The 11,867-nt window shown below is 46.6% G+C and overlaps 1 protein-coding gene across 1 annotated transcript; it reads left to right on the top strand.

The window, feature by feature from the left end:
* Nucleotides 1–6,708: 6,708 nt before the first annotated feature.
* On the top strand, nucleotides 6,709–11,047 carry LOC306652002 (voltage-gated potassium channel KCNC1-like). Its single transcript, XM_079125059.1, has 4 exons — nucleotides 6,709–7,077; nucleotides 7,322–7,467; nucleotides 8,099–8,632; nucleotides 8,872–11,047. The coding sequence occupies exons 1-4, from the start codon at nucleotides 6,942–6,944 to the stop codon at nucleotides 9,700–9,702; spliced, it is 1,647 nt and encodes a 548-aa protein (XP_078981185.1). The 5' UTR covers nucleotides 6,709–6,941; the 3' UTR covers nucleotides 9,703–11,047.
* The last annotated feature ends 820 nt before the right edge of the window (nucleotides 11,048–11,867 follow it).

Below are 11,867 nucleotides of genomic sequence, written 5' to 3'. Positions count from 1 at the left end.
TAGAGGAAGGAGTAGGGAGTTGAACATCAAAATATAATGTTGACTACAATGATCTTGATCCCTCCAGCACTGAGATGCTGAGTTAATTAACTTCATCACTCTGAGCTTCATTTTATTCACTTGTAAAATGGAGATAATTCTCCATGTCCTCCCAACCTCACAGAGCTATGAGGTCTTAGTTAGATGGCCATCCATGGTAACCTGTCATGGCCAGATTGTCCCTATTTTCTAATTGAGTGTTAGATGCTGAAAGTTGCTGGTTGATATATTATATATGGAAGTCTCTGTGTATATAAAGGGTTAGAACCATTCCAGCTCCAGAACCATCATCCTCAATGGCATCATGTGCTCTGGGGCTGAGGAGGGGAGTGGATAAAAGAGGAACTTGTGGTCTAAGTCCTTGGCGTGGGGAAGGGTGTCTTACTTTATTCTAGGAGTTCCCAGCCAACCAGGAAATTGATTTTCAAGATCATTTCACTTAAACATCAGTTGGCTGCATAAATTCTACCCTACCCACAAAATATTTTTCAGCCCCCTGACTAAACCTCTTTTACTGCCCCCCACCAGTACTTTCCATTTTCCATCCACAATCATCTTTTGCTCCCATCACCCAGCTTTCTAAGCACCCCTCCCTTTCCACCCTGCCAGCAACCAGCTCACTCAAGGCCCCATCCTTTGGACAGATTCCTGGAACTCACAACCCAGATGGAAGAGGCATGAAGAAAGATTCATTTACCCCAGGATACTTGCCTGATTTGTTGCTGGGCTTCTGCCTGATTTTCAGTCATCTGCCCCCAATTTCATTCCGGAACCTGACTAGGGCCAGGCCTCATTTTCCTGGCAGCCCAACTCCTCCCCCGCTTTCCTTCCATCCAGGCATTCAGCCACAGGCCAACTGGGGGTCAAGGATGACAGCTCATTGGAAGGGCCAAGCAGGTGGCCCTGGCCCACATTTGGCCCTAGGGAGCTTCTTGTTTTCTCCTAAACTTCCAAGAATCTCCATTCCCAGATGAAGCATGCTGTCATATCTTGGCAGATGACAAAACCTGTCCTCCTTTCCCTCTTCTGCCTGAGACTAAACCTCTCTTTCCTGCGACCCACAATGTAGAAGATCCTGCTAGGAGCTGGACCAGGAAGCCTTGAGGGTCAACAAGAGTGCAGTTCTCTGTGCAAAGAGGAAAAGACTTCATTTCTGAATCTCCAAAGTAGCATGTTAATATCTCTGTTGAAAGAACCTGAGGGTGTCCACCACTAGCCCCGATCCTTGGGTCTTTGGATCTGCATATTCTAGAGAGAAAAGCCTGTGCCAGAATGTGAAGCCACTTCTTAGCAGACTAGATGTGGCAAATAAATATTCAGAAAATCATACAACCAAGAAGTACAGGTTCAAAAGGACAGCTTTCCAAACTGGTTCAAGGAAGCAAGGTCTGGCGCATACCTGTAATCCCAGCAATTTGGGAGGTTGGTACAGGAGGATCACAAATTTAATCCCAGCCTCAGCAATTTAGAGAGCCCCACCTCAAAATAAAAAATGAAAAGAGCTGGAATGCAGCTCAGTGGTAAAGTACCTCTGGGTTCAATCCCAGTACAAAAAAAAAAAAAAAAAAAAAAAAAAAAGGAAGCCCAACTCTCTTACTCCTAAGTTGAGTGCTGCCCCTACATGTTTCTTTCCTGCAGAAACTGGAACCACATGGATATCCTGTGGGTTATTCCCAGAAGGTAGCCCCCTGTTCCCTCATCCTTCTGGGGGAAAATGGAGAGCAGGATGTGACTGGGAATTCCACTTTCGAGGAATAGGACTATTAGGTGAAACTAAATTTCTCAGCCACTATGTGGCACCATTTACCCACTTTTCTGTGTATAGTTAATGGGAGGTGACTGTGTGCAAAGCAAATCACTTAAAAACCTAAAAACTTTTCAGGGATCTGGTTCTGACTTGCTTAACAATTGAATGAGGGTACTTGGACAAATCCCATAACCTCTAGGAGCCTTGGTTTCTCATTTTGTGAAATAGGAGGCAGATGAGGGTCACTCAAGTCCCTTCCAGCTTCATAATCCTGCAAGTATTTGAGTATACTCCCAACAGCCATCTGAATGATGCAACTTTGTGCCTTTGGGCCACACAGGGTGAGTGTAGAAAAAAGTGCAAGGGCCAGGGTATGTGTGTAGTGCTGAGGATAAGGAGGGGCATCAGGAAAGCAAGAGGGCTTGGCAACACATGGACCTGGATTTCTCCTGACCCTCCCATGGTGCCAAGTAAAAGACGAGGGTGCCATTCATTTGCTGAGTAAACACAAACTGACCACGAACTTGGTGTCAGGCACTGTGTGATGGAAGTGAGGTTGGGGGGTAGGTGGGAGTGAAAGGGATGGTGGGTGGGGTACTAAGGTGAATAAACCAAAGTGTTTACCAGCCAGTAGAGAAGTAGATAAGTAAACAAACAACCAGCACACAAGAGAGAATGGAGCCTGCACCAAATAGAAATACAAACTGCTGGATGTGGGGAAGAGAGAGGGGTAAATTGTGACATCAGGAAGATCTCAAAGAGGAGGAACCATTTTAACTGAGTTTTAAAAGATGAACAGATGTTTATGGGGTGGGGTTGGAGAAAGGGACATAAGGAGCGGGAGGGGAAGATAGTTTGGAAGATGGGGGATGGGTACATTTATGTTGTTTTGGGGAAATAGGGACCAGTCTGAGGTGAAGTGAAGGATGGAATGGGAGAAGAGTTTGCAAAAATGATTTGGGGTCAGATTCTGAGTTTATGGAGCCCTTTTTACATGCTCAGTTCTGTTCAGAGTGTAAAGGACAGGCTTCCAAAATGTGCAGAGTTTCAGTCCTTGGGAAAGGCAAAACCCACTCCCTCACACATATACAAAGGTACAAAAGAAAAATTAAAATGAATGGGGCAGGTAAGCCTGATTGGAAACATGGCACATCAAAGGATGTGAGAGCCTAGAAGGGCACCATGAGGGAGAATGTTCTTCCTGCAGTATGTATGTATTCCACTCTCCTACTCTCTTCTGAATCTCAGATGGTAGAAACTTAAAAGACCTGACCTATGAGGAACAGGAAGAGGCCCTGCTTCAAGGAAAGGAGAGCCATCCTAGGAGACCTGGCAAACAGCCCACTCTGCGACTACATTTGCAGGACTGCATCTCTAATTTGTTTTCCAGTTAGACCTTACCAACCAGGGACAAAGCAAAAGGGCCGAGGCCTCATAGGAGGAGCTGGTATCTGTGCGATTAGGATAACAAACTGGGTGGGATTTAGGTTAGACTTAAAGAAGGAAGAATTCTGTGATCTGAGAAGTTCAAGAGATCTGGAAACCATGAGAGATTAGAATATGTTTGTTCAATAGCTGATAAGTGTCCATTTAATGCCAAGCACATTGCTAGAAGAAGGAGTGCAAAGAGGGAGGTTGCACCTTGTTCCACCCTTTGGGAACTCACAGTTGAGATAGGTGTGCTAGACAGAATAATACCCCCACAAAAGAGGACCACATTCTTACCAGCAGTTATGGGTATATTATATTTCATGGCAAAGATAAATGAAAGTTTCAGATGGAATTAAGGCTGCTAATCAGATGACCATAAAATAGGAAGATGATCCTGAATTATCCAGGTAGGTTGAATATCATCATGAGTCCTAAAAGTTGGAAGAAGTCAGCAGAAAGGCAATCAGAGGTGTAACAAGGATTCACCCTTACGTTGCTGACTTTGAAAATGCAGCAAGGGGCCATAAGCCAAATGATGCAAGTTGCCTCTAGAAGCTAGAAAAGGCAAAGAAACAGTTTTTTCCCTAGACCTTCCAGAAAAGAATAGAACCCTACCAACAACTTGATTTTAGCCCAGTGAGACTTGTGTTAGGCTTTTAATGACCCAGAAAAATAAATAAATGAATAAATTTATGTTATTTTCAGCAACAAAGTATGTGGCTTATTTTTGTTTGGTTGGTTCTTGGGGACTGAACCCAGGACCTCTTATATGCCAGGCAAGTATTCTACCACTGAACTATATCCCCAGCCCTTTTTATTGAGACAGGATCTCACTATATTGCCAAGGCTGGCCTCGAACTTGTGAACCTCCTGCTGGAATTGTAAGCATATGCCACCAAACCCAGCTGTGTGTGGCAATTTGTAACAGCAACAGTAAGAAAACTAATATAAGGTACACAAACATAATAATATTCTAGTGTGAAAAGACTTCTAGAAAAAAGAAAAAAAAAAGCATGTTGTGAGAATGCAGAGGGCCAGGAACAGTGGCACACACATGTACTCCCCAAAACTTTGGAGGCTAAGGCAGGAAGATCACAAGTTCAAGGCCAGCCTCAACAATTTAGCAAGACCTTGTTTCAAAATTAAAAATAAAATAAAATAAAAAGGTCTGGGGATGTAGTTCAGTGGTAAAGCACCCCTGGGTTAAATTCCTAGTTATGGGTATATAATATTTCATGGCAAAGAGAGGGAGTGTGGAACATGCAGAGATCCAGAGGATAGGAACCTATTTTGGAGGGAATGAATTAAGGAAGGTTACCCAAAATAGTTGACAATAGAAATGGAGATGGAAGGAAAAAAAGTTTCAGGAGATGGGACACTATCCTGTGTGCAAAAGTACCAGGCATGAAAGAGACTGGTTGATTTAGAGAATCAAGAAGCCAACAAGCTGGAGAAGAGGGGCAGGATATATAAAGAGAAAGGGGCTTGCAAGGGTGAGAGAGGAAACTGCTGCCTCTACCTTCTCCACTCTGAAAGTCCCAATTGCCCAAGTTATTGTCTGCCTTTCTTAACTGACTTAAGAACCTAACTCTGGGTATAGGCCAAGGAGTGGGATAGCTGGGTCAAATGGTGGTTCCAAGTTTTCTAAGGAATCTCCACACTGCTTTCCAGAGTGGCTGCACTAATTTGCAACCCCACCAGCAGTGTATGAGTGTACCTTTCTCCCCACATCCTCGCCAACACCTGTTGTTGCTCGTATTCTTGATAATCGCCATTCTAATTGGGGTGAGATGGAATCTTAGGGTGGTTTTGATTTGCATTTCTTTTATTACTAGAGATGTTGAACATTTTTCCATATGTTTGTTGATTGCTTGTACATATTCTGTGAAGTGTCTGTTCATTTCCTAAGCCCAAAGGACTTAAAATCAGCATACTACAGAGATACAGCCACATCAATGTTCATTGCTGCTCAATTCACCATAGCCAGATTGTGGAACCAACCTAGATGTCCTTCAATTGATGAATGGATAAAGAAACTGTGGCATATATATACAATGGAATATTACTCCACCATAAAGAATGATAAAATTATGGCATTTGCAGGCAAATGGATGAAATTGGAGAATATCATGCTAAGTGAGATAAGCCAATCTCAAAAAACCAAAGGACGAATGATCTCGCCGATAAGCGGATGATGACATATAATAGGGGGTGGGAGGGGTTAGTGTTAGTGTTAGGGTTAGGTTTAGGGTTAGGGTTAAGGAGGGTGGCAAGAATGGAGGAAGGAAGGACTGTATAGAGGGAAAAGAGGGGTGGGAGGGGAGGGGGAAAGGGAAAAATAACAGAATGAATCAAACAACATTGCCCTATGTAAATTTATGATTACACAATTGGTATGCCTTTACTTCATGTACAGAGAAACAACATGTATCCCATTTGTTTACAATTAAAAAAAAACACACAAAAAAAATTAAAACTCAATTATGCAGTTTCGAAAACCAAAAAAAAAAAAAATCAATTGTTTTCTTTCTCTTTCTAATGTCCCCCCACCTTTCTGGTTAAAAGATTACTTAAAACAATAAAAAAAAATGTTTATTAATAAAAAAAAAAGAACCCAACTCTGTAGAACTGAAGTTCGCCACAGCAGAACTCAAAGGTCCCCAGTACCCCTACCTGTTCCCCCATTCTAGTCATGAAATCCACTAAGGGGATCACACTCTTCCACCAGCCCCACAGCAAGGCAGTGACCAAGAAGGAAGAGACAAGAGCCTGATTGCATGTCTTAAAACTCTCAGTCCATCTGGGGCATGGCTTTGAAGGATGGGCTGAAAAGGAAGAAGAGGGGAGGGTGTTATTTTGTGGTAGGAATCTTCATTCCTTATAGAAATTTCTGGAGAGGCATGGGGGCTGGGCCAGGGGGTGGGGGTAGGGGCTATCTTGGAATTTAGAATCATCTGGGTGCTCCATTGGCAAATTCTCTGTAGCAAAATAGGAAACTGACCCAACCCTGGAGAGGGGGTCCAGGAGGCAGGGGTGAGGCAGGCAAGAGGAGGGGATGTTGTTTATGTCCCCTCAAAGGGATTTCAGACAAGTAGACCTCTCTCTTGTTCCTCTGCCCTTCCCCTTCTCTCATCCCTACCCCCATCCTTGGCATCAGGGCCTCTAGAGAAAAGGGAAGAAAAATGAGTGGGCAGAAACAGCTGGATGCAGCCAGGAGCACATCTGGCCTCCCTGCTCCTCACTTACCCCCTCCCCCAACACCATTTCCTCCTTTTCAAGTTTCTGATAGGGGGGTCTATAGTGGAGTTCGGGGGGAGGGTGGGTAATTATAGTGGGGCTGAGTGGAGGTGGGGTGGGGGGAGAGTGTTGTTCCAAATATTAGCTGGTCTTGTGAGGTGGCCTCTTTGCTGGAGCCTGACCACCTAACTTCCTGTTTTTCCTACAGCTGCCTTCTCCCCTCCCTCTTCTCTGGGCTGGAACTGAGCCGGGGAGGAAGGAGGAGCAGCAGAGTTGGCTAGGGTCGCTTTTCTGATTCCTTGCAGGCTGGGGGCCAGGACTGCCTCCCTAAACAAACAGGCGGGGGCACATATAGCCCTAGGTCCTGTTGCTGACTCTCAGCACTTGCTCCTCTGGCCACAGCAGGAACAAGAGGCTCCTGGAAAACCCCAGCTCCTCGCCAGCTCTTCCATGAGCACACCCTGGTCCCAGGGTCTGAGATTTCTCCATGCAGGAGCAGCCAGAAACTCCAGAGGCGGCGGCAACGCCGGACACACCACCCGCCCAACTGCCTCCAGGCCCACCACCCAGCCAGCTGCCAGTCCCTTCACTGCCAGTGTTCGTGGACCATGCAAAACAACCAAGTGAGTAAGCAGGGACTGGCTGGGGGTGGGAGTGGGGTTTCTGGGCTGGGGGTATCTCCCTGTGCATCTTTTTTTGCCCTCAGGGACAAACATGAGACAGGCGGGCTGCTTGTCAGGGATAGAGAACACTGAAATGTTGATCCGAGTAGGTGTTTTGACAATTCCTGGTTTGCTCTTCTGTGCACTCCTGCCCTCTCTCTCTCCTCCACCCCTCCACTCTGTTCTTATCCCTCTCTTTTCCCAGGCAAGGAACTCATTAAGCCCAAAGCAATTTTAGGGCGCCCAGTAGAGAGACCTGCAGAGGCTGCTGCTGCTGCTGCTGCTGCTGCTGCTGAAGAGTGCCCGGGATCGGGCATCAGGGGAGTTGGAGTCAAAAACCATCGCTGTCAGGTCTGCCGGCCCCCCAGCCAGTTCCTCAAGTCAGGCACTTCCTACTCCCTGTGGAGGCCTAGGGATCTCTAAGGCCCTCCAGCTTCCCCTGCCACCTCCATCTTCATTCCTCATTCCTAGTACTTAGCCTCCCTTTGTGGATCCTCTTTTTATTCTCCAACCAACCCTATCTCACCCTGCCCACGTCCCTAATTTTCAAAGTGACATTAGAGGATTAAGGGAGGTCCCTGTCCCCATCTTGATCATTTAGTCTGCAATTGCCTGTCTGTGACTTACCCTGCTGTATACTGAGGCACAATTGTTCCCTCAGAGCCACCAGAAGTCTCCCAAGAACCCCTGAAAAACATCTATTTCTAGGCTAGACTGGTTTTTCTCCTGGAACTGCTGGGCCCAGGAGAGACTCTGGCTAGTCACTGTGACTACACCTGAGAATTTTCTGTCCTCCTGTTTCCTGAAGACACAGGAGGAAGAGGCATCCCCAGCTCTCTATCTGGGGCAGCCTCTCGTGGGTACCTGGGCTGCCACATCACTTCTGTGGCCCTCAGCCCCCTCCCTGCCCTGGCCAAGCTGGGGAAGGGAGAGGAAGGCAGGAGGACCCTGTCCTAACCCCTGTCATCCCTCCTCTTGCCAGCGGATCCGAGCCAGCCGAGAAGCAGGCTCACGATTTGCCATGGAGGGCTTGGATGATAAACTGATCCTGAACGTGGGGGGCATGCGCCATGAGACCTACATCAGCACCGTGCGGGCCTTTCCAGGCACCCGCCTCTACAAGCTGACCGAGCCACCCCCGCCTGGCAGTCCAGCTGCTCAGGGTCCACCGGTCCGAGAGTTTTTCTTTGACCGTAATCCTGAGCTCTTTAGCTATGTGCTGGGCTACTACCGTACTAGGCAGCTGCACTGCCCCAATGACGTTTGTCGGGATGTCCTAGAGGAGGAGCTGGCTTATTGGGGCCTGGCGGAAGCGCCTTTAGCACCTTGCTGCTGGCTCAAGCTAAGTGGCAGGGAGACCCGAACCCAGGACTTCCTCTCCTGGGAGGCCTGTGAGAACGCCAACTTGGATGAACGTCTTCTGCTGAACCCCATGGAAGGCCAGGGACTGCGGAATGCTTGGAAGCCATGGCTCTGGGTGCTTCTTGATCAACCTCAGTCTTCCCTAGGGGCTAAGGTAACTCATTAACAATGTGTGGCACCTTGTTAGACACTTTTAGTCACAAAGGGCCTGGCCCTGCCAAGTTGCCACAATGACTGTGCACTTGTCATGGTGCTTGAGGCCTGAATTTACAGAAACCCCTAGGAAAATTTGAAGGGGTTTTCCAAAACGGGAGAGAAAAAGGGTGGAAGTGTAGGTAGAGATGTGGGGATGGCTGGTAAATGAGATTTCTGATATGTGTCTTTTTTCCCCAGTGCCTTTCCTTGATCTCCACACTTTTTGCTGTGTGTGCCCTGGTCATCTTCTTCCAGGAGACGGAGGTTCAGCTGGATTACTTCTCTGCCAACTTCACTCCTATGGGACATGGGGTGGGGGTAGGGGGAAGTCAGCAGCAGCAGCAGCAGCAGCAAAACAATGGTCTTGTTTACCGCCGTGCCCCCCACCTACTCTACCTGGAACTGCTCTGTTCCCTTTGGTTTGGAACTGAGCTCTTTGCACGGGCCATTTCCTGCCCTGATAAGGTGCGCTTCCTGTGTAGCCCCCTCAACCTGGCTGACATCTTCTGTTTGTTCCCTGTGCTAGTGGAATTGGTGGTGGGTGACAAGGCTGAACGGCAGCCCCGACTTAGCCTCACCCTTGGGGCCATTCGTTCTCTCTATGTCCTCAAGCTGGTTCGTCTCCTGGGCTTTCTTGAAAAGTCCCTGGCCCTGAGAGTCCTGGTTCATACCCTCCATTCCTCCTGGAAAGAGGTGTGTGCCTTTCTCCTGATTTGGGTGGCTGAAATTTTATTCTTTGGCTCACTCTTCCTCTATGGGGAGCTTTTGGGCATGTCAGCCCCAGGACAGAGTGAGCTCCACTTTGGAGACATCTTTACCTGTCTCTGGTGGACTGTCATAACTCTCACCACTGTTGGCTATGGAGATGTCTACCCACTCTCTGCTATGGGCCAGCTCACTGCTGCTGTCACAGCCACCGTGGGCATGTGCACTGGTGTCTTGCTGGTGCCTGTCCTCCTGGTCCGCTTCCAGCGTTATTATGCTGTAGCCCTGGCTCGTCAGAAACTAAGGCCCAGTGGGATTCTATAATAGGCCCATTGGTCAAGAGGGGTGGATCCCATCTTCCTGTACTTCCTCTTGCCACTTTTTGGTTATAGATTAGGATTTCTGGCTTTGGATTTGGCAAAGAATCCTTCAGGAGAAGCCCCAGGTCATGGCAATTCCTGCTAGTCAGGATCAGATAAACTTCACCTGTAGGTCAGACTTCTCATTCCCATCAAGGGGGCACCCTAGAAGAAGGGCTTAGGTACAAGGCTAGCTAGGCCTCAGATTCCCCTGCCCCACCCTAGGCTCTTCTCTGAATCACAGAATGACCAGGAAGGATAGAATTTAGTTCTTCCTGGATTGGTGCTACATCCCCCTCTCAACCAGTTCTCCCTTCATATTCACTCATCCCTGTCCCTCAACGGACCCTAGTTTAGATGGGGGACTTTTGAATGATGATAGCCATAGTCTATCAAGATTGGTTGCCTGTGTGATTGGCTGTGGGTATAAATGTTAATTGTGAATATCTGACAGCAACTGGTTATGGGTATTGATGATAATTGGTACCTTCAGTGCCCAGGTATAGCCAGATTGTAGCATTTGTTCTCCATACTGCTCCTGGGACAAATGTTCTCTAGAGGCATAAGGAGGACTTCGAAGAGTCTCAGAGACTCCAAGCAGATGTGGGTCAGCCATATCTGAACCTGAAGCACTCTTAACTCCATGACCTCCTTCTCATCCCAGTATATCCTTGCCCAATCCTGCCCCATCCCCTCTTCTCCCCATCTGATTTTGTCATAATATTTTAGATATAGTATTAGCCATCATTAATCACAATATATTAGTCAATATTAACCACAGTATCTCAGTCATGATAACAGTATGTAGTCACTAATAGATATGAAATGTTATAATTGCATATTTTTTGGACAGGAATGAGGAAACCAGGATTGTGGACAAGAGTAGACAAGCGATTTCCTCTTCCAGATTTTTTCTTCTCCTTTTTACTTTACTCATTTACAATTCTTTTTTTTTTTCCCAAATACTTTTCAGTACCCACAACGGGTCTACCTCCAGTCCTTGCTGCTATTGAATATTCCCACCTTCCATTCTCTTCCTCTTCTTCTTTTTTACTACCTGTGTGCTCTTCCCTCCTGGCTTTTCCCGTGGTGTTCCCCACCATGCACCTCTCTTGGAACTGGCTTCCAAGAGCGACAGAAGGGACCTACATAGGTCTAACTTCAAATCAAGCAACTGGGCTGTCTGAAGAAATACCCCAGGCAACTAGGCAGAGCTGGGAGGTCGAATTGAGCCCTCACTGTTGCTAAAGCTGTGAGCATAATTCTGTTTACAAAACTTTTAAATAAAATATCTTTTGATGTTTCCATTCAAGGATTGTCTGTTTTTTTTTCTGGGGGGAGGCTTGTGGGTATCAGCAGGGTGGAGTGGTGCAATAAATGACAAGACCATTTAGGCAAATTACTTGATAGGGTAAAAAGCAGTTTGCTGCCTTCATTGTATCTGATCCTCACAATAAACTGTTTTTAATCACAGACACCTTGACTGGGAGAGAAAAACTTTTAGTTTGTATTAGGAACCGGTTGAGGAAGGGAAGAAAACTGATCCAGGAGTTCAGAATAGAAGCCTGGCTATCCTCTTTAGGACATGCTTGTAGAAACCTTGGGTACTTATATGAGGTGGGAGACTGTTAGGGAAGGGGTTTCCATTTAAAGAGCACTGCATTGAAAGGGAATCAGGATCATGGCAAAACATCACAGACAATATTTATATTCTTACTGCCTGGAAGTGGAAGATGATGGAGCAATTTGCAGCTTTCAGAGACTATTCTAGTCCACTGCTCTTAAGGTACAGATGGGGAAAAATGAAGTCTAGATATTGAGGTGATTTTTTTTCCCCAAGGGCAAAAAAGGAAAATGTGATAGAGCTGGGAGTTTGGTCACCTCAGAGAAATTGTGCATCAATCTTTATCAGCATCAGAGGTGAATGATTAGAATTTACAACCAAATTAGGCAAGACTGCACCCTGTTGCAGGTAGTGGCAATGGTGGCAGTGTATGAGGGGATGGAAAAGAGGCTAGGATGTTATGCAGAGTCTTGGAGCTTGAGTGAGTAAAGTGGGATGTTAGAGTAGGGAGACAGGAGCATAGGATACCACAGAACATTATAAAAAGAACAAGGTAGAATGTCAGG

This window comes from Sciurus vulgaris (assembly GCF_902686455.1).
Source record: "Sciurus vulgaris genome assembly, chromosome: X".
Classification (NCBI taxonomy): domain Eukaryota; kingdom Metazoa; phylum Chordata; class Mammalia; order Rodentia; family Sciuridae; genus Sciurus; species Sciurus vulgaris.
The sequence above is the reverse complement of the archived record's forward strand: the minus strand, read 5'-3'. Positions and strand labels throughout refer to the sequence as shown.

Excerpts from the sequence above, each read along its gene's own strand:
- LOC306652002 (XM_079125059.1), top strand. The coding sequence starts at position 6,942 with ATGCAGGAGCAGCCAGAAACTCCAGAGGCGGCGGCAACGCCGGACACA. Across the intron at positions 7,078-7,321 it reads GGACCATGCAAAACAACCAA|GCAAGGAACTCATTAAGCCC; the intron begins GTGAGTAAGCAG and ends CTCTTTTCCCAG. Across the intron at positions 7,468-8,098 it reads TCAAAAACCATCGCTGTCAG|CGGATCCGAGCCAGCCGAGA; the intron begins GTCTGCCGGCCC and ends TCCTCTTGCCAG.